General features: G+C 43.3%; 1 protein-coding gene across 3 annotated transcripts; it reads left to right on the plus strand.

Moving 5' to 3' along the window:
• Window positions 1-3805: 3805 nt before the first annotated feature.
• EPHX1 (epoxide hydrolase 1) lies at window positions 3806-24920 on the plus strand. 3 transcript variants are annotated; one of them, XM_079969286.1, is made up of 9 exons: window positions 3806-4002; window positions 13568-13755; window positions 15486-15666; window positions 16876-17103; window positions 18518-18647; window positions 19114-19328; window positions 21624-21732; window positions 23448-23573; window positions 24605-24920. In XM_079969286.1, exons 2-9 carry the CDS (start codon window positions 13570-13572, stop codon window positions 24837-24839), a joined length of 1410 nt encoding a protein of 469 aa, XP_079825412.1. In that variant the 5' UTR covers window positions 3806-4002; window positions 13568-13569; the 3' UTR covers window positions 24840-24920. The 3 variants fall into 3 exon arrangements, with proteins under 3 accessions (XP_079825412.1, XP_079825413.1, XP_079825411.1); XM_079969287.1 differs by having other exon boundaries at window positions 3806-3974; XM_079969285.1 differs by lacking the exon at window positions 3806-4002 and adding an exon at window positions 4009-4237.
• Window positions 24921-25504: the final 584 nt, after the last annotated feature.

Below are 25504 nucleotides of genomic sequence, written 5' to 3' on the forward strand. Positions count from 1 at the left end.
AAGATAGGGTGGGATGCATATCCAAAATAACCATGTTAGGTGTACTTATCACTAATGTATTAAACTTGTGTCTTGACTGTTTATATTTACCTTACCTTAATATGAAATAAAGGTAAAGGTAAAGGTACCCCTGCCCGTACGGGCCAGTCTTGACAGACTCTGGGGTTGTGCGCCCATCTCACTTAAGAGGCCAGGGGCCAGCGCTGTCCGGAGACACTTCCGGGTCACGTGGCCAGCGTGACATCGCTGCTCTGGCCAGAGCCAGAGCCAGAGCCGCACACGGAAATGCCGTTTACCTTCCCGCTGGTAAGCGGTCCCTATTTATCTACTTGCACCCGGAGGTGCTTTCGAACTGCTAGGTTGGCAGGCGCTGGGACCGAGCAGCGGGAGCGCACCCCGCTGCAGGGATTCGAACCGCCGACCTTTCGATCGGCAAGCCCTAGGCGCTGAGGCTTTAACCCACAGCGCCACCTGCGTCCTAATATGAAATACTCCACTGCAAAAAGAAATGTAATACATCAGAGTGAAGAACAAGGGTCTACTATTATTTTTGTTATAATCAACATCAACATCTTATCTTTTTTTTACTAACCATCCCTAATCACAATGAAATTGAGGGAGAGGTGCTTGGCATTACCAAAAGATGGCAAGTAAGTATGCACTATCATGCCAAAATCGAGCAGACCCACTAAGGAGTGCTCCTAAGCATAAAGGTAAAGGGACCCCCTGCCCATTAGGTCCAGTCATGGCCGACTCTGGGGTTGTGGCACTCATCTCGCTCTATTGGCTGAGGGAACCAGCGTACAGCTTCCGAGTCATGTGGCCAGCATGACCAAGCCGCTTCTGGCGAACCAGAGCAGCGCACGGAAACGCTGTTTTCCGCGTTACCTATTTATCCATTTGCACTTTGACGTGCTTTCGAACTGCTAGGTTGGCAGGATCAGGGACAGAGCAACAGGAGCTCACCCTGTCGCGGGGATTCGAACCGCCAACCTTCTGATCGGCAAGTCCCCACGTCCCTAAGCATATCCACTATCTTTTGCTGGTATGACACCATGTTTACCATTGTTAGCATTTAGTATAAAGGTTACTGTAATTAGATTAGAGTGGCTGGGGAAACCCAGCCAGATGGATGGGGTATAAATTATTATTATTATTATTATTATTATTATTATAGCTGGTGATAACTTAAGCATAATGTCTTTGCTTATGTGTGTGATGGTTGTGATATGTACTCCCCATAGATGGACTGTATTTAATTATGATGCTGTAATTTCAAAAAGCCTTTAACACAAACGAATAAAAGGTATTTTGTGTTTACTGCTGGCACCTAGCAACATGTATATAGGGCACATACACTTTAGCAGTTTAAAATGTAACAAGGCCATCCCCCCCCTGCTGTGTTTCAAGTGGTGTCTTAAGTAGCTGTACACATAACTACCTTATTTGTTTCCTCGTACATTATCCAGTTTGTTTCCCCCGTCTGCAACCCTCCGAAATTCCTGTTCATCTGCGCATGCACTGTCCTCTGTGCATGTGCAACAGCGATCTAAAGTTTACACACCTCAGCTTAACCACAGTTTGTTTTCAAATTGGATGAGAAGTGCTTTGAGGGAAAACAGTATTTTGCAAGATGCTACAATATACGTTTGGATTGTGCACTTGTTTTTTTTAAAACACCAACTTTGGGAGTGCACTGGAGTCAGAGTAAATGGTAATGTGTATACAGCCATAGTCTCTCACTATATTATGTGGGAGGTTCATGTGGAATGGATGTAAAGGTACAAAGAAAAATGTGCTCTTAACACAAACCATATGAAGATTAGTTCTGGTACAAATGAAGCTGTGGAAACTTGGGCCATTAAATACTTGGACTCTATGAAATATGCTTAACCCTACTGTTGCACAGAGAGACTAGAGCTCCTCTGCACTTCATAACCCCAGTGAGGTTATGTGTTTATTTTCTTGCTGCATACCAGAATTCATTTGACATGATTTCTTCGACAACTCAGTATGTGTTTTCAGTAAAAAGCCACTGTTAGCTGTTAAAGAGAATGGAATGAGTATAAACACTAGCAGCAATTGGTTTTATATGCATGCTAGAATAACCATGTTCTGCCAGGTTGAGCTTTTGCCCAGCATGCTCTGAACACTGGTACGTAGCCATATATTTGCAGGGGACGTTCATTTCAGTCTGTCATTTCTGAACACCACCCAATACAAGCCTAATTTAAAGTGGACAATTGGCACAATGGATTTTCTGTTCTTTCATTTGACCTGCACAAACCAGCTTCGGAGCTGTGTTGGTTTCTGCTTTTCTTTCACTTCCCCTCGTGTGAGCTTAAGAGGATGCTTTGGGCCCCAATGCTGAAAAAATTACATGCATAACTCTGTTGAGGGAGGGCCCTGTAACTCAGTGAATTTATCAGAAAGCAGACCTCTCCCGCCTGACCTCTCACTTCATCTTTTATACATTCATACAGCCACCTAATTCACACTCCTCCATCCCCTTTCATACATGCCATTTTTAATAGCCCTTTGAATCTTCCCCTCCCCATTATGTTCTTCCAATCACCATTATCCTTTATTATCTAACATGTAGCAAGAACAGGACAAACTTTCCTTATAGAGGTGGGAGAAAATGGAAGTGTATTAAGCCTCCAGGCCGGAAAAAAATCCTATGCAAAGCAATTTCTGAACACATTATTGGGTTAAAATGCATCAAGGTAATTTTCCCTCTTTGTTTCAAGTCACATTTACATGCTGAGGTACACACCAGAGGGGTGTGTGGATGTCCTCAAGTGATGTGCTTTACCTCTTTGGTTTCCTTGCCCCTGAATTCCCAACCTCGACTCCTACACATGAAACTGTCATCTGTACATATGCTGTCGTGCACACATGCACAGTGGCAGTTTCAAATATACACACCTCAGTTTACTGCAAAGTGAACGCATCTTATTATTTCCTTTCAGATGGAAGCTGGTTTGAGGGAAAATGCAACAGCAGCATTTCTCACTAAACTACAGGATAGCTCTGCACCATGGGTAATGTGCAAACATGAACTCAAAAACCAGTGGGATCCAGAGGGATAGCTCAGTGGGTAGAGCATGAGACTCAGAGTCACGGGTTTGAGCCCTATGTTGGATGAAAGGTTCCTGCAATGAAGGGGTTGGACTAGATGATCCTCGTGGTCTCTTCCAACTCTAGAGATTCAAGAGTAAACACCAATGTGTACACAGCCTAAGGCGCGCATCGCTTCACTATGTGGTCACACCCACGGCACACCTTTAAAGTGCATTTAAAGCACATGACTTCCCCTAAGAAATCCTGGAGTTTAGTCCTCACAGAACTGCCAAACTCTACAGTTCCCAAGATTATTATTTTTTTGGGGGGGGGGGAGGGAGTCAGGTGCTTCAAATTGGTGTGGGCAGCAGTGGTGGATGTGTCATGTTGCGCGTCCTAATCCAAAAGAAAAGAAGCCTTCAGAGCCTTTGAAGCGCCTTACACGCCGCAGCGAAAACAAACCCACCCGGGTCTTGAAGCTGCTGTCCAACCCAACAGCCCAACGCAAGACTTTCGCCGAACGACACGCGTTACGACCTTGGTTTCCATCTCTGCGGTGCTCCCAGCAGCTACCTTCCCCCGCCGGCGGCCATAACGTTTCTCGGGCAGCAGGATGAACAAGGTTTTGAGAGCCCAGGTGGAGCACCCAACACCCCCCCCCCCACACCGTTACATGGAGCCCCCCCAAAGAACTACATTTCCCAGAATCCTCTGTTGCCGACCGAGTTCCTCGACCGCCCCGCGGCCTTAATCCGAACGGGCGCTGCGAGAGGGCGGCTGCAGCGCCGCCGGCGGAGCCTGTGGGAAGAAAGGCCGCCCCGCCTCTTTCGCTCTTGTAAACGGCGGAGGGCCAGGCTGGGCTACGCGGGGGAACTTCGAGAGGGGCTCTTTCTGAGGCGTTTTTGTTACACGTGAGGCTTATTCATTTGGCTGATAACGGTAATGTAAATCCTACATGCGCAGTCGGCGGCTTGCCGGTATTCTGCGGCTTATCCCGGATCGACAACATTCACACAAGGCGCGAGCAGAGGCGCTTTTTAGTGTCACGTCACGTCACGTCTGAAAAGGGCAGAAGCTGCTTGCTGAGGCAGGACGGGGAACTTGTTGTGCGTGGCAGTTCCTGTCGGAGATCCCGGGAGAAACTCATTTATGCCCATAAGTGAAGCATCCCATTGTGAGTTCCCTGGGAAACTCGTCAAACTGAGGGTTGCTTTCGGAGTTTAAAAAATATATAGAATCGCAGAGTTATAGACTAGGAAGAGCCCTTTGAAACATCTCTAGTCTAAGTCCTCCCCAGTCCAATGCAGTATTTACAATGCAGGGTAGGTGCAACTGGAGAATCCCTGGCAGGTGAACTGCTGCCGCTTGGTATGTGATATGTTACTGCGGTTTGTGTGCTATTTATTTAAGGTTTGAACTTTTAAAGGATACTTCTTTTTTTGCAAGTACACAATGTAGGTCTGTAAAATATAGCCCAACATCAAATAACCCATGAAACAACCCAAATGAGTCCTTTAGATTTAAGGGTGCTGGGATTCCAGGTTCTGTCTAAGGATTTCAGTTGCAAGTGGACAGTGCATCGGGCCTTACAAACGGGCGTTTGCAAGGATTGCTGATTTGCACATGTGTCACAGATTAGCCACCATAGAGAGAACTTTAATATCATCTGGAAGTCACTCATTCAGAATATCTTGCAGCTCAGGAACCTGTTGTGATTTAGTTGTCAATTGAAATTACCCAGACATGAAGTTTGGAACTGCCGTTTACCCTCCACGAGACTGACTACATTGTGGTTTTTCTCTTGTTCTTTTCTGCTTGGATTTCTACTGTGAGGGTTAAAGAGAAGGTAATCCAAGTTAAATCCATGTTCTTTTAGAACTTTCTGGAAATTGCTGGGGTGTAGTCAGAGAGAGTGAGAGAGCAAAGAATATGGTGTTTTTGTTGCAATTAATCCTGTTCCTTTCTCTATTGTGTGTAGATTAAGTTACAAAGCTGCCTGTTTACTGCCCTTGGACGTCTGCCATGCCACTGTAACCTTGGCCATTATGTGGGGAGTTCAGAAAAGAGTGCCTTGTGTTTTTATCACTCCGCAGTAGTGAGAAGAGTCGATATGCAGGGATCTTCTATGTATGAAGAAGAGGCCCATTATCCCAAGCAGAAGTGGGAGCCAGAGTTGCTATGGAACACAGTATATTTGGATATCCCTACCTTTGTAAGGGACGCGGGTGGCACTGTGGTCTAAACCACAAAGCCTAGGGCTTGCCGATCAGACATCAAGTGCAAGTAGATAAATAGGTACTGCTCCGGTGGGAAGGTAAACAGCGTTTCCGTTTGCTGCTCTGGTTCGCTAGAAGCGGCTTAGTCATGCTGGCCACATGACCCGGAAGCTGTCTGTGGACAAACACTGGCTCCCTCAGCCAGTAAAGCAAGGTGCCCACTGCAACTCAAGAGTCATCTGCGACTGGACCTAACAGTCAGGGGTACCTTTACCTTTTACCTTTGTATTAGTAGCGCTTTGCATTTTCAAAATATCCTGCTAGCAAGCTACTGCACACTGAAGGTTTTTGTAGTGTGATTTTTTTAATATTATAACTCAGTAAGGATTCCAGACTGTTCCCTGAAGGCTGAGCTTAGGTTTGAATAAGTCTGTTCTGATGCCATCCTTCTGACTTCTGTTGGGCAGAGGGGCAGATTTGGTGACTTACTGCAATCTACTATCAGCAGCCAAGAGACCACTGAATTTGTACTCCTTTGCAGTTTGTAAGAGGAGTAAGCAGAATTTGAAGCCAGGGGTTTACAAATAGTGGTTGTTTGCTTGCTTTTTAAGTAAACTTCAGGACTTTGTATTTTGTACTGTTTTCCTAATATCAAACTGTTGCTCACTGCAGAGTTAATAAAGATAAGGGGACATCAGAGTCCCTTCCCATCCCCCCAAAGCAAGAACTGATCTCTCAGCCACGGTTTTGCTAACAATGTGGAATGTTTCCAACTGTAGTTCCTCAGATGTCTTTCTAAGCCTGGTTTCGATTAGAATTGAAGTTTATGTCCAAGATGTGCTTTGCTATGCTAGTATTTATTGTAGCTTGCTTGTTTTACTTGCCAGTTTTTTTGGTATCTACTGAAGTGCTGTCTGCAGTTTCTCTTTCTAATCTTTTTTTTTTTTAGATAACTTTCCTGCAGGCGTATTTACCAACTGTGGGTTCTAGAGAAAAGCCCAGGGAATCTTATCCTATTTCAACTCGCTTCCCCCTACCTCCCTTGACATGCTTGCTGAATGAGAGGAAAATAGTGTCTAGTGACTGGATTTTGTTGCCTAACTGAGCTGGCTGAAAAGGACCAGGCTAAATGATGCACAAAATCCTTGGGTTTAATTTAGTTTAGTGGAACTCAACTTGAGTCTTGACATTTTTTTCTCCATAGGGATGCAATTAAAATATAATCTGGATATTGTTAGTAATAGGTCACTTTCTCCTGTCTTTCTTTTGGGTACATCCTGATATTCTGTACAGTATTATGATGAAATTTGGGGTGCAACTGTACAGGATTTCCCTACCACGAAGCTTGTTACTTTGCAGTGTTAGATGAATTACTCCCTGGATATATTCACTGGCTGTTTTCTTGGCTTGCATTTAGTCAGTCCATATGTATGGAGGATGGCAACAGTGAAGTCTTTCACCATTGGCCCAGATTGACCATGCATGTTTTATAAGTGGAGCAATGTCTTTGGGACGAAGTTGCATACTCTGGAGAAATGTCTGTGAGAGAAAGTTAATACTTTTCTCTGTGGCAGAATGTTGCTGCTTAATCAAGACATTAATACAAATCTTGGCTTATGCTACTTTTAATACCAAATTAACTCATAAAACTTTAATACTGTCTCTTCTGGGTCTCCTCTCTCCCAGTCTGAGTTGTGAAGACAATTGAGTTGTGAAGACAATTGCTAATCTATAAATTATTATTGCTCCATTACTAATATGCTTGTTTTGCATTATTTATAGTAGATTTCTTTTTTTTTTTTAATAATATCTTTATTGAGCAGTTTTTAAAAGTTACATACAAAAATATAAAGGAAGAAGGCAAGCACAGATAGAAAAAGAAAGAAAGAAAGAAAGAAAAAAGAAATATAAATAACAAATGAAAAATACAAAATACAAAAGACAATAAACATAAAAGAAAGAAAGAAAAAGAAACTTACAAACTTACAAACAATAGACCTCCGTCCAACTCGGTTTAGGTTTACATTATCTTATACTCTTATACCTCCGTCCAACTCGGTTTAGGTTTACATTATCTTATACTCTTTCTGCAGTTGTCAATACCATCATTCTGAAACGTGGTAGGTATTAAGTACCGTCTGCTATTAAATTATTAATTCCAAAATTAACCTCCATATAACATATGGAGGTCTCCATATGTTATATGGAGACCTCCATATAACATATGGAGACTCCATATAACATATGGGACGCAGGTGGCGCTGTGGGTTAAAGCCTCAGCACCTAGGACTTGCCGATCGAAAGGTCGGCGGTTCGAATCCCTGCGGCGGGGTGCGCTCCCGCTGCTCGGTCCCAGCGCCTGCCAACCTAGCAGTTCGAAAGCACCTCCGGGTGCAAGTAGATAAATAGGGACCGCTTACCAGCGGGAAGGTAAACGGCGTTTCCGTGTGCGGCTCTGGCTCGCCAGAGCAGCAATGTCACGCTGGCCACGTGACCCGGAAGTGTCTCCGGACAGCGCTGGCCCCTGGCCTCTTAAGTGAGATGGGCGCACAACCCCAGAGTCTGTCAAGACTGGCCCGTACGGGCAGGGGTACCTTTACCTTTACCTATAACATATACATTTATTCCAATCATTTTTTAATTTTGCATTGTTATGATGCCTAATTCTTTGTGTCAATCTCGCTAATTCTATATACTGATGCAGTCTCACTTGCCAGTCTCTGATCGTAGGCATATCGGGGGATTTCCAGTTTTGCGCTATTAAAATTCTAGCCGCCGCCGTGGCATACTGAAAAAAGGTTTGGTCCACATTCTTTATCTCCTCACCGATCATACCTAAGAGAAACGCCTCGGGTATTTTAGGAAAGTTATACTTCAATATTTTTTTCAGTTCCTCATAGATTTGTCCCCAGAATTTTTTCACCACGTCACAGGTCCACCAAATATGAAAAAAATTCCCTACCTTTGCTTTACACCTCCAGCATGTGATGTCTCCGGTTTTGTACATCTTCCCCAGTTTTGCCGGGGTCAGGTACCAACGGTACATCATTTTTTCTAAATTTTCTCAGAGAACAGCACATGCCGAAAACTTCATACCCTTCTTCCAAAGTGTCTGCCATTTATTATATTCCACATTGTGGCCAAGATCTCTGTCCCATTTAACCATCACTCCTTGTGTTTGTAGATTTCAATACGTAACATTTAAAAAACACACACACGAGATGCAAGTGAATACTGAAAGCTTTTGGTAAAATGTAGGAAGGAATACTTACGTATCTGGTGGCTTGGATCTAAAAAAGGGATGGGGGGGGGAGGAGAAGAACCGCTGTCCATTCAGTCAGATTTTTCTTTTTTACTACATGAAAATAGCCTCTGAGGGTTACCACTGCCAGACTTCCGTAGCTTGTCTGGGGCTATCGAGCAGTATGATGCTATGATTATTTTTTAAAGGACACATGATTTACCGGTCTTGGAAAGGTGATATTGATATTGTGAGGATATTAAAGGTGTGCTATGAGGATATGTTGCTCAACAGTGTTCTCTTTGAAATAAAGGCTAAATACATGCTGTATTATTAATAGAGCTGAGGCAGATCTGATTTTTCTAAGTACTTTACATATTACAAACAAAGCTGCCCCTTCCTGGTGACATCGTCCACTGGACAGAAGTTTAACCCTTTCTACTATACATTCAACTGTGTTTGCCCATGTTCATCCCTTGTAACCACTGACTTTCTTCCTCCCTCCCTCTCCTGTAATCTCCCATAGTCTCCCATAGTCTCAAAATACAGTTTAGAAATTCTGGAGATTCTGAGCAGCTGGGGTGATTGAGGAAGGAGCATTAATCTGGATCATAAAGGTTTTTGGGTCCCTGCCCTAATCTTGGTTCACACACAAAAAAGACAAGAATGACACCATTGCTCCCTAGCAGGCGGCAAATTGTGTCAAGTACATTAAGAACTGCAAAAAGATTTGTCAGAAAATAAAAATAGAACCCATTTACCTGTATCCTCTCTCCAAAGAGATTTTGTCTCCGCTTAATTAATATTGAAGGTGATTCCCACCCTTCTTCTCTTGAAGCTCTTGGGTTGAACAGTTCCTGATAATTTCCCTCTGCGCAGATAATTTTAATTAAAGCTCCGCAAGCCACACAGACCAGGTTGAATGCCTTTTATTAGATATCTAAGGTAGAAATTTCTTCTCTTTCCATTCCCAGGCCTGTTTTCCAAATACTTTTTCTACCCCACATCCAGAGGATGCTCATATTAGGGGCTGGATTCCTCGAGCATTCTGATATGGCTTCCCTGTCCGCTGCTTCTAAACATGTCCAACATCCTAAACATGTAAAAATATTTGAGAGCTTTGAGTATATGGTTTGGCTGTAACATGGAACAGAGGAGCTCAGCTAGAAGCCGGCCAATGCCAAGGGATTTTATTGTATAGTAGAGGGTGCAATTAGGATTGCAAACATGAAAGGAGTTTAACACACACACACAGCCCTGCTCCCTTGCTGTGATCCTGAGAAAAATCACCCCAGGAGCAAACAGCACTTCCTGGGCAGGCGGGGCCGGCAGGTGGAATTAGCAGCTTCAGGAATCATAGGGATGGGGCAAGGGGAGGGAGATGGGGGGGGAAGCCTATCCATATGCTGAAATCCATATCCTGATTAATCCCCCCCCCCAAAAAAATAGGGCTGCCAGGAGCATTGCAGATGCTGAAATTTCAGGGCATATTATAGGACGTTGGGCCAGTCCCACATTCCTGGCCTCATCTACTTCACATGGTTCTTGTGAAGATAATGGTGTACGGGAGGGACGGGACTATATGCATTGGTCTGAGCTCTTTGAGGGAGGAGCAGAATCAAAATGTAATAACATAATCATTACAGGAGTACTCCCAAGCTACAAATCTGCTTCTTCCAGGGAAGTGCACCCATGTTCAGAACAAGCTGACTCCTCACCTCCTGGACTCAAGAACTTGGAGCACATAACACCTCAGTCTTTTCAGGGTTCAGGTTCAATTTATTGGCCCATACCCAAGGCATCGCTACCTCCAAGAACAAGTCTAGCACCTCAACTTTACTATTATTTTGACCTGTTAGCTGACCAAACCTCTCTTTTTTTTAACCCATCAAATGCTCCAAATAATTCAGTAACAGAGAGGGGAGATGCCTTCAGCTATTGGGAAGCACTGCTAGACACACACTTTCCATTCATGTCTCCTGGCATGATGCCTTTAAATATCAGAGCTGTTTTGAATTAACAATTGGTTCATAACACTTTTTTGCTGTTTGAATACTTGTACATAATTGATTTACAATTGTTATGTGCAAAGCTGATCAATATATTCATTATTTCGGTATAAAAGCATGCATCACAGCATTTAAGTGTTGGGGGGGGGAGCCAAATGGGAACCCCCCCCCCTTCTAGCTTCTGCTTCTAAGATAATTACTTCATTGTGGTTATGGATAAATATTTAGAAATTCTTCCTTTAAATCCCAGCACATTAAAGTATTGGTGCTATTGCCAGCTACATTGAAATGTTTCTGTTGCATATTTGCTTTGGCAGATCCTCTAGTGTTCCATTATGGAGAGAGAACATGATGGCTTTCATTTGTTTCCCTTGCTGTCAGCTGTATACAATAGGCTTTCTTCTCTTGATTCACCCAGAGTTTGTCTTCACATGAGAATAAGGACAATTGGAACAGCTATTGGCCCGTTACCAATACCCCCTTTTTGGTGGGAGTGCCCACATGTGGTGGGAGTGCCCCAAAATCCAACTATTCTGGACAGTAGCCATACGAGAAATATGTAAAATAACTAAGCAAGTATTAGAAATCACCCCAGAACTGTCCTTACTAAACATCTTCCAAGACAATAATGCCCATTTACACCACAAAGAACTCATAACCCACCTACTTTCAGCAGCCAGAAACACCATAACCAGACACTGGAGAGACCTGTCAGGAGTAAGCATGGACCAATGGTACCAAATAGTATGGGAAACAGCCTTACTAGAAAAATTAACCAATAAACTGAAACTGACACGGGGACAAATAGAACAAGACGCCTTCACCCCGGTATGGCTCCCCTTTATCACGTACACAGCTGAACAAGACAATGACAAAAATTCACCAACAGCATACAAATCAATATGGCTAACCTGATCCAAAACACCCACCCACCCCACTCACACATTAAAACAAAGATCACCACAGCCAATCAAAAACAAACAACCACACCTTGGCCTACCCCAACCTCTCTCACCACCAAAGGAACACAAGTGAATAGCACAGAACCTGCACAAGTGACGCTGACACAAAACCTCACATATATTAAGTACTCTACTCCAACCTCCGGCAAGGCAGGGATCCCAGCCATAGCACCCAAGTTGTGTACAGTAGTACCTCGGGTTAAGTACTTAATTCGTTCCGGAGGTCCGTTCTTAACCTGAAACTGTTCTTAACCTGAAGCACCACTTTAGCTAATGGGGCCTTCCGCTGCTGCCACACCACCACCGCCCGATTTCTGTTCTCATCCTGAAGCAAAGTTCTTAACCTGAGGTACTATTTCTGGGTTAGCGGAGTCTGTAACCTGAAGCGTCTGTAACCTGAAGTGTCTGTAACCTGAGGTACCACTGTAGTTCCATTCAGGGGTAACAGCAGATCGTGGCATTATGTGAATGAGCCTTGTGCTTATGCATTCCCGTGGTTTGATCCTGGTTTGGAGGGACCACACAAACTAGCAGTGGTAGCTGCAGATTAAATAGGAAACCTGGAGTGTTTCCAGATGGAAGTTTATTGAGGAACCAGCTCTGCTCATGCACTCAAGATTATGCACCAGAAAAGGAAAAACAAAACCCAAGAGTCTATATGGCTTAATTTATTTTTGAACACAATAGTCCTGTTTTAACATAATAATACTAGCTACATTCCCATATTCAGTGAACAAGCATTTAAAGAGAGAAACAGTGTTGTGTAGCCCCTACTCAGTGCACCTTGGACCAGTCTCTGTCTCTCACCTAACCTACCTCACAGGGTTGAGGAAGAATCAGTGAGGAGGGGGACGCATGTATTTCACCTTGATAATTCTTTGCAGAAAAGGCAGGATATAAATGTAATAATAAATACATTTTTAAAATACTGAACCATTCTGTTGAGTTTATTTTTTAAAAAAGCTATGTGCCTAACTTAACCCCCTGTGGAAATAATGGTTCTCCTTAACTATATTGAGAAACTTTTTAAATATGAGAAATGTGGGGGTGGGGCTAATGTGTTAATAAACAACACATTTCAAAGGCCCTCGCCACCCAGGGAATTATTAATTATTTCCCCAAAAAAGCATGTTTATAACACATTCTGCTGCACAGTCTCTCGTGGGCTGGATGGAGCCTTGTTGCTGTTGTTTCACAGTTGCGTAATTCAATGCTTTGAAATCGCTTTGGGGGTAAATAAGATATTCATGGGGCAGGGGGATATACACAAGGCAGCCTTTCTCGTTTTTAAGAGCACAAGCACCCGACTGAATTCCATATTTATGTTCTAATGGTACAGCGTACAACATGTGGCTCTCTACAGAGATCTCACACTTTTAGACACATTTTTCAAAAGGTCAGTTCCTTGCCTGAGAACCCATATTGAGAGGCTAATTACACCAGGTCTTCAAGGAGGCTCAGCTTGCAATGCTGTGTGTGCTCTGTAGGAAAGGGTAACTGAGGGAGGAAGCCCCCCCCCCCAAAAAAAGAATAAGGCTTATATCGCCTTTGAGCTCCTGTGACCCAAATTGAAGCAACTATTATGAATTATGCATCAACAAAAAAAGACTCTTGTCTTAAGATTTATTGCATCTTAGTGACAGTCCACATGGAAATAACTTTAAAAAGAAATAGGAGGGAATGACTGGTAGGACAATAACAGAAAATATGTGAAGTCAAATATTTGCTTTAGGTCCAACAGGACCACCTTGCATTATTAACCCTTGAGGAGAGCTACTATGAAGTGATGTCTAATTGGTATCTTATGTCATATGGTTTAAAGAAAATACACGATGTTTTATCAAAACAGCCCAAAGACTGTTTTTATTCTGGTCCTAAAATATAAGCATTCTAGAGAAAAAGCATGCACACAACCAGTGCCGCTGCTGCTGCTTCAAAAAAATAATAATGTGCTGGTACTCACCATGAAGTTGTTAAAGTAGCTGCCATACTTTTAACATGTTTCTTTTTTGGGGGGGGGGAGGTACCAGTACCAAAATGTCATTTAATGCCATAATTGTGGTGATTCTTTTGCAGTCATGATGTTGCTTGAAATACTGTTGGCTGTTGTCTTGGGAGCAATCATTTACCTGTTTCTGACCAAGAAGAAAGAGGACAAATTATCTATGGGAGATGGATGGTGGGGCAAAGGACAGAAGCCTGACTCTGAAGAAGATGCAGCTATATATCCTTTCAAGGTGGAAACATCAGACGGTGAGATAAATGTAAGAAGACTCTCTTTCTCACAGTGTTTGCACAAACAGCAGGAAATTCTAGAGTAGCAGCATAATCTCAACCACGGTTTGTTAAAAATGCTTTAGTAGCATTTATAGCAGAGCTTTCCAAACTGTGTGTCGCAACATGTTAGTGTGTCGGCTGCAAATGCTTCCCACACTCCTTCCAGGGCTGAAAAACTTAATTCCCGTGTCGCGAAATGATGCATGTCTAAAAAGTCGGTCAATAACATGAAAGGTTTGGAAAGCTCTGACTTATAGCCAAGTAAATGTGCTCGGTTAAAATTACAACATAAATCTGAGTTCCTTTAGGTTTACATTTGTAACCAGCTCTACTACCCCCTTAATTTTAACTTGGATAATTTAAATGTATAAAATGTGCTTAAAGCATTCAACTGAGTCGCATCAGTTTCAGCTGATTTTTAAATCAAGCCAAGAACTATAGATATATAGAAAATATGATACATGCTGAAATGTAGGCTTGCTGCGCAAATACTAACAGCAGTTATTTTCTCTCCAGCAGTAATTTTTACAAGCAGTTTTGTTCAGAGGTCACGGCTGCATCATATTAATCTGGATATGACCCTACCGTTGCCTGTGCTATTAACAGAGAACAATACAATAACGTGTTGTAGTTGTCTGTTTGCGTTAATCAACCCAACCTGGGCTATTTTCTGTATCCCACATCACTGATAATAGCTTTAAAACAATGAAATTCAGAAGGGTACAATGCACACACAGCGGAATCTAATTTTAGCTGTCTTTAACATCTGCTGCTGTGTTGGCCCTGTCCTCAGTTCTCAGGGGAGAGAGCCTTTGATTTTTAAAGTCCAGCTTCATCCTAATGGCTGTGACTTTCTCTTGTTTGTTTCAGGCAAATGGAACCAGCTGGTTCTAAGAGCACTGCTGCGTGATCGGTCAAATCGTGCCCCAAATTTCTTTCTCTCTCTTTGTGCCATACTTGCACAAACCCACATAAAGCTACTATATAGCCTATCAGGAGAGTGGGAAATGCATTGCCTCCAATGAATGGGGGGAAGAAAGATTAGATAAAAGGGTTCACACAATAGGGCAACATGAGTGTTGGTGGGAAGTTAATGTTTGTGACTTCCCCTCTTTTAGCAGAAGAGTATTCCTGTGTTACAAACAGCGCAGCGAGAGCGTACAGCCTCTCTGTCTATCTCTCTCTCTTTAAATGTCATGTGAAATAACCAGTTGAGGTTCATGACACCTACATTCTGTGGAGCATTCACAAAAGAACTTAATGTATTGTCAGAAGAGCTGTTTTTGCAGTGGAAGTAGAATGAAAGTGCAGTATTCTCAATAGAAGCGCAACCTGAATTGCACATGTGGGTGGTGCAGAACAAGTGTGAAATGGATGTCCATCCCACACCACAGAAATATTGCATAGAAAGGTCTCGTATAGGTTTCACACAAATCTGTGTTATACCAAGTCAAAACTACCAGAAAGACACCAGTCACAGCAAGAAAAGGGAGGAAAACATTATTTTAAGGGTGCTTGGAATAGTAGCTCTGTGGGGGTGAACTGCATTTCCCAGAATTCTTTGGGGAAAGCCATGTGCTTTAAATATGTGGTGTGGATGTGATTTGAGAAAAAAAGTATTTTAACTTTTGCATATAACTCTCATGTGAGTTTTCAGTTCTTCCTCTTTTCATTTCCTCATTCTTCTTTTTCCCTCCCACACATTTGTGGGGTCTAGTACTTACATAGAAGACTTGATGAGGTGAGGTTTGCCGAGCCACTAGAGGATAGTCGCTTTCGATATGGGTTTAATTCAAATTATCTTAGGAAGATTGTCACTTATTGGAGGAATGAGTTCAACTGGAAGAAGCAAGTGGAAGTTCTCAACAAATTCCCACAGTTCAAAACAAAGATTGAAGGTTTGTAGCCAATAGTGCTCTGATCAGTCTTTCAATAAAAATAAAAATAAAATAAAATTTAAAGTCATGTGACTTTAAATTTTATTTACTGTATTGTTGTAACCCACCCTGGGATCTTATGGTGAAGGGCAGGGAAGAAATCCTATAATTAAATAAATAAAATTAGACTTCCCAATTTGGCTTTGAGGTCTTTGAATTCTAGGATCCACAGAGAAGAACATTTGTTTTTCAGTGATAGCATCTTTCAAGTCTGAAATTCAAATGGGTCTTCTCTCGAGAGAAGAACATCAGTCTTCCCTACACTAAAAGTACAGCAACATCGGAGTGGAAGCAGTGCAGGGTTGCAGCACTGGACACCTTTGACCTGCTGCTGTGATTGTAGATCTCCGATCCGTTCACAACTTGAGCTGCTGAACGTGGGGGAGTCTCTTTTTGCAGCAGCCTCTTGTATTATGCCTGATCCAGCAGTGACCAGTTGTATGCTCCAAGTCATAATCTGACAGAGGTAGTCTCTCTGGTAATCTTGGATAGATTTATGCCAGAAGTTGGCAACCATTTGGGGCCCATAGGCACACTAGCAAACCAGAGAAACTGTCATGGATACCAGCCCTCCCTCCCCCACCACAACCAAGCACACATCACAACCTTTTTTATTAGCTACAGTCAAATGGGAACCTGTGGGCATCTGTATGCTTGCAGCTGCCTTGTTAGCAATCCCTGACTTAGGCTACGTGTGGGGTGTTGTTTTTTAAAGTGAAGCTAGTGATGCCTACTACTACATCTACTTCCAGCTTGTCAATTTGGCATCTAGCAGCTGAGTCAAAGAGCTCGTAACTATTTTTTGAACCTAGGTTCCTCGTTATGCTAGGAAGCAGCGCACACAAGATACTGGGTTATAAAACCAAAGTCTCTCTTTTATTGACATGTGATTCAGTGATCAGATGAGGAAATTGGCATATGTGTTGGTCCCTGGAATTTCAAAGGACCAACTCGGTGAGCACACTTAAGACTGGCTTCCTACTAAACAGAAAATCACAAGGCAGCAAACCATCACTCTCCAGATCACCCTCTCTGTAGCAAATCTCATTCTCAATACCACTTAATGATGTTATGCTAGTGACTAATGCTACATCTAGTATATGTTTATGCCCACCTAATCTGTTTTAATAAATATTCTAAAGTTTTTATGTGTATGTATATTTTCCATAGGAATCGATGTCCATTTTCTTCATGTAAAACCTTCCCATGTGCCTGAAGGCCAGTCTGCAAAGCCATTATTAATGGTCCACGGCTGGCCTGGCTCAGTGTATGAATTTTACAAAATAATCCCCCTCCTGATGGATCCAGGGAGCCATGGCCTGAGTGGCGAGCATGTTTTCGAAATAATCTGCCCTTCCATCCCTGGCTACGGCTTCTCCGAGGCACCTCACAAGCAAGGTACGTTGCATTATTTTGAAGGATCTGGAAGTGGTACGTGTACATCGCTTATCTTTGTTGTTAATTCATAGGAACAGAGGAAGCTGCTTTGCACTGAGTAGCATAGCTCAGGATTGATTGTGACAGGGGTTGCCAACATTTTGGGGCACATTTATTAACAGCAGGAACTGCTGTGCTTAAAACACACACACTCACATACACACTCACACACTGCAACCAGGTGCACAACATAGTCTATCCTGCTTCTTTCAATCCTAGCTTCATCAGGGGCAGGGAAGGGATTTCATGGTTACCTTAGGTGGCAGGGCAGACCTCTCTCTCTAGGTTCATGGGCGCCAATGAGTACCATGCTGGTGACCACTAGTCTATACTGGCTGGCAGTGGCTCTCCAGGATTTCACATAGGAATTTCTCCCAGCTCTACCTGCACACACTGGGAGTTGAATGTCTTCTGCATTCAAAGCCGGTGCTCTACAGTGGAGCCATTGCCATTCCCAAGATTGTTTTGACCTCTACTCTACCTGTGCTGTTTCAAATAGAGCAGTAGATGTCTGTCTATGCACATATACCTGAAACACTCAGATGTACTTGCTAGGGGCAGGGAGTTACAAATACTAAAGCTGTACATATAAGGTAGCTTTATTTGTGCTTTTGCACCCTAGCCCCATCCAGGCATTCAGTCTAGATGTGTAGCTGGGCAGTGCATCCTGGTCTCACCCACAATGCCCTGCCCTCCTCCTGCTGCCCTTTTCTTGTTCAATGCAAACATTCAGAAAGGGGTCTCTCACTGCATTCAACTGAAGGTGATCAGAAGCCTCTGCGCAACTGGGAGCCTTGTTTTACCATTGCTCAGCATGCTGCAGTCTGAAGGGAGCCCCCATGTACAGGAGTGGGGTGGCGACATTGCAGGGAGAGGCTTCTGTGCACAAGTTGTGATTCATCTCCCCTTTGTATCCTGCTGTTTTTCCAGGCTCAGGGCAGTTCCTGCTGCTATTTTTTGTCCTTGTCATAGTTCTGTGATGAAGGTTAGACTGAGAATGCGGGCATCACAGTGATTTTCCTGGAGAAGGTCCCACATTTGGTCCTTGGCATCTCCACTTAAAGGGGGAATAACACAGGAGTAGGGAAAGAACTCTGACAGAGGACTAAACTGCACACTTCACTCCAGAAACTCACGATGAGTTGTGCAAACTGAGTGTAAAGGCTGTTGGCTTTTCTGGCAAGGTGTGGATCAGAAGGTTGCATTGTCTCTGCTCTTTTACTTGATGTAGTAAATAAATGCTCAGTGTGACTGGGGAGAAAATTCCTATGGCAGCCTTAAATCTAGCTAGAAATTAGTATTGCACAGATTGTGTTTGCACTTGGGATGGGGCGGAAAGCAGCCCTACTTGGTAACTTTCCTCCCCTCTCTATAGGCTTTGATTCTGTGTGTGCTGCCCGTGTCTTCTATAAGCTGATGCTCAGGCTGGGCTTCCAGGAATTCTATGCCCAAGGAGGGGATTGGGGCTCGTTGATCAGTACCAATCTGGCTCAGATAGCTCCAAGGTGAGTGTTCACCTTCTTGACAGGCGAAATGCAAAACAGATTTGTTATTTAAGCAGCATATTGGCTACTTATGAAAATGAGGCATCTCCATCCTGATTTAGATTAAATCATTTGGCATATGATGTTCCCCCATCAGCTACATACCCCAGGGGCAGAGGAAGCCCTGTGACTCGAGCACCCTGCCAGCTAGACTGTAGGAACCAAACATGCTGGAATTGCACAACTACTTTCCTAAACTTAGAGTCCTGAGTGTGTCCTGAGACTCCCAAGATTCTGTGACGAAATCTGATAACAGATTCTGGCTTCCTAAGGGGAGCTGCTTGTTTCTTCTCCAGTGGGCTTGGCCTATATGTTTGTTCAAAACAGCAACAGGGTGCCATCTGAACTCCAGGTAAGTCATAAATCTATGGAGTTAAAAAGAAATATTTTTGTGGATGACTTATCTAACTTTTGTAAATTGTTTTAGCCACGTGAAAGGTGTTCACTTAAACATGGCAACAGTGACTACCCTGCATTTCAAGCAACTTCTTTCAATTACCTTGGGACGGTATTTCCCAGGACTCTTTGGTTTTGAGGATGTGGATGTCCAGCGGATGTTTCCTTTTAAGACAAAAGTGCTCTACAGGATCCTAGGGGAAGGTGGCTACTTTCACCTACATTCTACGAAGCCTGACACTGCTGGTAAAAGCCTTTTTTAAAACAAAAAACAAAAAAACACAACTTGCTTGTCCTTCCAAGTAGTCAATTTATCTTTGATCAACTAATAAACTTTTGTGTTCAGAGTTGTACTGTTCCATGCTACCCACTTTACCAAGCGGTGAGAAGTTCCAAGAGCAGCACTGCCAGGGTCAGGCTTGCTTTTGGAGGCTTAACAGTGCTTTTGTAATGTTTTATTTATTCATTTACAAATATCCCACACTTTGATCTCCTCTGGCTCTTAGTTGAGCTGTTCTGGAGGACTAGTTAGCTTTCACTGAACCAATGGCACATTTTACTCAATTTAAATGTTGCCTCTTTATACATGGAGCTTTTGGATGAGCTGACAATGCCTGGGGGAAAACAGTCAAATTTGATTAATGGGTTTTCACCTAGATACGCAAGTGAATTAGCTTGACTGTATTGTTGTGATTAGGTCTCCAGACTTTTAAGTGCCTCTGTTTAAAATTATCTTTTTTATAACCTGATTGGAAAAATGAATTAAGAAAAAATGGATCATGCGTTCAGGTATATGCAGATTAAATTATAGGGTTGAGTGACAATAGCGCTACACTGAAATAATTTCCCTACTTGGCATAGTGTATTACTGCATTGCTGCAGAAATGGCATATACTGATCTAGTTCAAGAGGACTCAAAAACATGATTAAATCTAGTCTGTACATATGTTGTTTGTTTCTGTATATAGCAAAGGTGGAGAACCCCAGACCCACGGGTCTTTTGCAAGCACCAGGCCTCTCTCTCTGGCCCTAAGAACTCTCCCGGGCCAAACCCCGAGGTCACGCCCCCTTCCCCTCCTTGCTTCTTATCTTCCTTGATCATTTTTGCCTGGCTCAAATGTGTCCGGCAGCTCCTGATAATGACTCTTGCTTGCCTGGGTGAAGGATAAACTGGAGTGAGTGAGGGAGCACACCTTGATTAAAAGCTGAAAATGTCAACAGGGGCCAGATTAAGCCTGTGGTTGGTTTCTCTCCCACTGCCACTACCACCCCGTCTAGAGAATGCATCCAAAAGTGCTGCCTACTTTTAATGTTATGGTTAAGAGTATAGGCGGAAGGCATCAATGGCATGGTAATAAGAGGCTCTACAGAGAGCTTTGTAAAGGACTCCATGTTATGCTGTGGCAAAAGATTGCCATATGATGTCAGTGTAGATATGTTCTGAACCGCCCTGTGATCTTCGGATGAAGGGTGGTACACAAATTTAATATATAATTTAATGGTAATAATATTAACAGGTGAAAACAGGGATGACACACACTGGTGTCTTGATACAGTAGGTGCAGTGAAGGTGTTTAAAGACTCAGACTGCCCAAAGTGTCTACGGTAAATGTGCCCAAAATGGCACCATCCAAAAAGAAGAGAGATTGATTTATTTGTTGGGGAACTCCATGGTGGACTTTATATTTGGATTTAAAGGGTCCTATCAAAGCTAGTTTTAAACAAGCTGATGCAGGAAACACCCGCACGGGCTTGCATATCTGATTCTTTTCACAAATGATGTCTGCATTTGCCCTGGTCACACCACTGGCTGTATTGGAAAACTGTGTCGCGTCGAGCATTTTAGCAGGATTCTTTCATGGGTAATCCACAGCAGGACAAATCAGAGCTAGCATGGTGGGATAATGGTCAGGCTCCACTGTTCTGCTCTCCCATCTGTGGAAGCAGTTCTGCCTTTCAGGGAAGCAGAGCTGCTGTCAGCTGCTATCACAAATTAGAGAGGCAGGCAACATAAGGAAAGATTCTGGCTTTGCCTGGCCTCCATAGGAACATAGGTACCCTCTTTACCCTGCGTCATGTCACTGGTCCATCTAGCTCAGAAGTGTCTACACTGACTGGCAGTGGCTCTCCAGGATTTCAGACGGATGTCTGTCCCAGTCCAACCTCAAAATGGTTGAGGATTGATCCTTAGACTTTCTGCATTCATAGCAAATGCTCTGCCACTAAGACCTGGTCCTTCTCTGTTACCAAAGCTTTATCCTGCTGCTGGTTTAAGCTTCAGTTTCCCCTTATAACTTAAAAAACAAAATCCTCAAAGTTGTTTCAGCGTGTTTGTTTATTCTGTAAGGCTGTTAATACTGTTGGTACATAATTCATCTTACAGATCAACTTGCCAAGTGTCTCTTTATTTAGTGTCTTGTCAATCAGCAGCTGCTTCAGACAGCTGGAGTCTTGTGTTTATTTGGGGCCGGGGGCGGGGGAGAGTAGTTAACTGAAAATATGTTGGATGAAAGCGAACCCTTGGTTTTCATTCTTGTTTAGGCTGTGGCTTGAATGACTCTCCTGTGGGCTTGGCTGCATACATCTTGGAGAAGTTTTCTACATGGACCAATCATGCCTTTCGAGATCTAGAAGATGGAGGACTAGAAAAGTGGGTGTCATTTCTCCCTGCCCCTCTCTCTAGGTTTACAGATGCCTATTTACCTTTGATGCTTGTTTACCTATCTGCACTATTCTCAGATTAGTGTCACAATCGCCTCTTGTGTTGGATGCTTAGCTGACACTCTTCTTGGTCTTCTTTCCAACCAGAGGGCTGAATCATCATGGGAGTAGAGAGGTATAAACATCTTCCCCTGTAGCCCCCATACTCCCCCCGTCTATCTACATCCTTCTTATGTTTGGACTGTCCACTCTTTTCCTTCCTCCCACCTCCTCCATGAGATCCTCCGCTTCGTATACAGCAGCACTGTGAACCTGGAAGCAACACTCCTCCCTGTTCTGCTGCCCCATCCTGTCTCGGTCCAGCCGTGTTTGCTTTCAGTCGTGTTGGCAGGCTCAGAGAACCAAATGTAATACAACTTAGCACAGTCTATTCATTTTAAGTGTTTAGGTTGTGCCTTTGTAGTGCATGTTCAGAGTGGCTTAATGCCAGCGCAACTTGGTTTGCAGTCTGACTGAGCAGGGAGGCGCTGGACTGCAGTGTTGCTGAATTTAAGAAATCAAATGCTGCAGATTATTTTGAAGTTAGCTTGTAGTGCCCGGTTCTTCACCTGCTTTGAAGGTTTGAAACGCAGCTCAGTCAGAAAACTCAAAAGAAGAGCACATGTTCTTGCATGTCCTTGCTGACATCTAGTGTCACCATGCATGTATGAGTATTGTGCAAACACACCCCTTTGGACAGGAGAAACATTTGTGAAGGTGGCAGCCCTCCTATGCCGAACAAAAATTGGCAAGGAGAACACCGGCTTGCTCCACAATCTAACTTGGGGTTGTTTTGTGGTGGAGTCCTGCAGGTTAAAAATGGCTTAGACCCCTTTCTGAGAGGAAAGAAGCCTTAACTTAGTCTTTTTAACAAAGTCCTATGGCCAGCAAATTACCGTAGCTGCTCTACAGGCTTCTCTTATGCCACCGTCAGCTTCATATCTCCTGACTGCCTGGACAGCTGAACATGTTGAGGCCCTAGCAGTGAATTATCTAAATTGGACATAATCCTCTGGGAACTTCCCTTACAATAAGTTCTGTTGAAAGGGAGTAGATCTGTGTGCTTTAATTCATTTATAACAGGGTTTTAGCAAAATAACTGAGCTGCCTTCTTTCTTTTTAAAGCAGTTCTATAAATGGGTATATTATATAAATGTTAAGTGCTTGAGGGGCTTGCTGTCCGTATTCTGTTCCTGTTCCCACAGAGTCAACAAAGAAAGGGCTTGATTTACTAGAGTATCATTTTGTTGCCTCCTTAAAAAAAAAAGCAACAAGGAAAAATAGAGAGAGTCAGGATAAATGGAAGGAAGGATGTATTCCAACAATATCCCAGAGACTCAAGCTAAATTTAGGAAATAGCTGGAGATAACATTTCTGAACCAAATGTTGATGTGTTGACAGAGATCTTACATCAGCATTTCCCAACCATGCCGGCTAAGACTGATGGGAGTTGTAGTCTTGGGAGTTGTAACCTGCACAGAGCACTTGAGAGGGAAAGGACGCAAAATCTAAAGAATGAAATAATAATGACCTTAATATTTAACGGCTCCAGATTTTGGTAACAAGGTGGCAGATTAGGCTAAGGATGAAAAAAGGCTGCAGATGTTGATGATGGAACATAGTTGACAAGTTCTGATGTGGCTGCTTCTGGATTGTATTTTTCAGGAAGTTCACACTGGATGATCTTCTCACAAACATCATGATCTACTGGGTATCTGGGTGCATAGTGTCCTCAATGCGTTTTTACAAAGAGAATATTGGGAAAGGAATTGGCACCCAGAAGCATGAGAAGTAAGAGATTCCTCTGCCTATTTTAGAGAGCTCTTTTCATACCACGCGTGCGCACACACACATTTAGTTGCCCTGTGTCCTTTTACAGTTTTTCATATTTACTCAGATACCGTACATGTGCCAAGTTTAGACAGAAAGTGTACACAAAGGTATTCCTGGTGACTTGTGAAATGCACATCCAGACATATCAGTGTCAGCAATAATAATATACAAATGTCCTAAATGCATTTGCAGACTCATGTGGATTTGCAGCAGGGCCAAGGAGGTTCATGAAGCTATGTCCTTGTACTTTTCTCAGGCAAGCTCAGTCATTTCACTTGCATAGGGAGCTCAGCGTGCGGTTGTACGTGACAGCAGAGTGAAACCAGTGCTTCTGCTGCCACGCCCTGTGCCAGGCTCCCTGTGCCTCTCCTTCTGGGCAAGCCGCAGCAATTTGCTTTGTTGGGAATTTAGGAAGGCAACAGAGGCCCACTGGCAAATGTGATGGGGATGCTTAGGGCAGAGAAATATGATTTGTGGGTCCTCTCCAGACCTTCAGCTCCCTGTTTCCCATCCCTGAGTTAGTTCCAACTTCGCGACTGAGTTCTGTCCTTGCCTTTTATCTTCTGAGGGCCAGCTTGACGGAGCCACTCTGCTCACTGGAGCCTTTTACATATGCTTTTGGAGCAAGGTCTGCTAGCGTAGGAGCTTAAGATATGTGCTAGTGCAAGGCATTTCACAAAGCCTCAAAATGGGTGCTAAGCCTACGTTGCACAAAGTCTTCCACTGATTCAGGCTCAACAGCATCTCCGCCAGAGTTTCTTCCACTGCCATATTTCTGGAGTGAAAGCACAGCTTGCCCTGCCACAGCATGTCTACCTGGGTGCAGAACCTGTTGAGCTCAGTGGGGCTTACTTCGGAGTAGACATGCATTAAATTGTGCCCTCGAGCTTCCTTTTCCCTGTTTTGCCTGTGGTTTGGAGTCCTGTTTGAAGAAGTCCCTTCATTGCGAGGAACAGAGTGACATGTTTTCCCTCTTGGTTCTCTTGCAGGCTCTCTGTGCAAGTCCCTACAGGAATTGCTTCATTTCCACATGAGGTCCTGCATATGCCCCAGTCATGGCTTCAACAGAAGTATGCGAACATTGTTTCCTTCAGCTACATGGCCAGAGGTGGACATTTTGCGGCTTTTGAGGAACCAGAGCTCCTTGCAGCAGATATTTTGCAGTTTGTGGGGAAAGTAGAAAAGGGCAACTTTGCCAAGAAGTTGGGTTCTGGGCTGTTGTAATCACCACTGTAGGGAATCCTCCCCCCGCACTTAAGAAGTAATTGAGATTAAAAATGATATAAATGCTTTGCATTTAGGGTAGCTTTTGCTGAAGTTCCTGGGGTGTTTTTCTTTTTTTCTTTTTTTGTAGCACTGTTTCTCTTCCCATGTGGCTAGATAAAAATTGAACTGAGGCACATTCAAGCTGACCTTGTGATGAGTTTATATAGTGTAGTGCCCAGAAGAGTGAACAGTGAATTAGGACAGTTAGTCTGTGCCCACTCAGATGGTTACTATTGCTATATTACCATCCATGCACATGGCAATTTCTATAATCTTTGAGAATTCCTGGAGAACAAGTGAGGTCCTTGCAAACTGGAGATGGGCAAATGTTGTCTCCAACTTCAAAAATGGGAAAAAGAAGAACCAGGTAACGCCCAACCAGTCAACTTGACATTGATACCAGGAAAGGTCCAAGAACAGTCAGTCTGTGCCCACGTAGAAAAGGAAACTGTGAGTACTAAGACTGTGCATAGGTTTCTCAAAAGCAAGTAATTCCAGACGAATATCATATCATATCATATCATATCATATCATATCATATCATATCATATCAATATATGTATATATAGAGAGAGTGTTACAAGCTTGGTGGGTCAAATGAAGGTTGTGGATGTGTATTTTGA

Source organism: Podarcis cretensis (assembly GCF_951804945.1).
Source record: "Podarcis cretensis genome assembly, chromosome: 3".
Classification (NCBI taxonomy): Eukaryota; Metazoa; Chordata; class Lepidosauria; order Squamata; family Lacertidae; genus Podarcis; species Podarcis cretensis.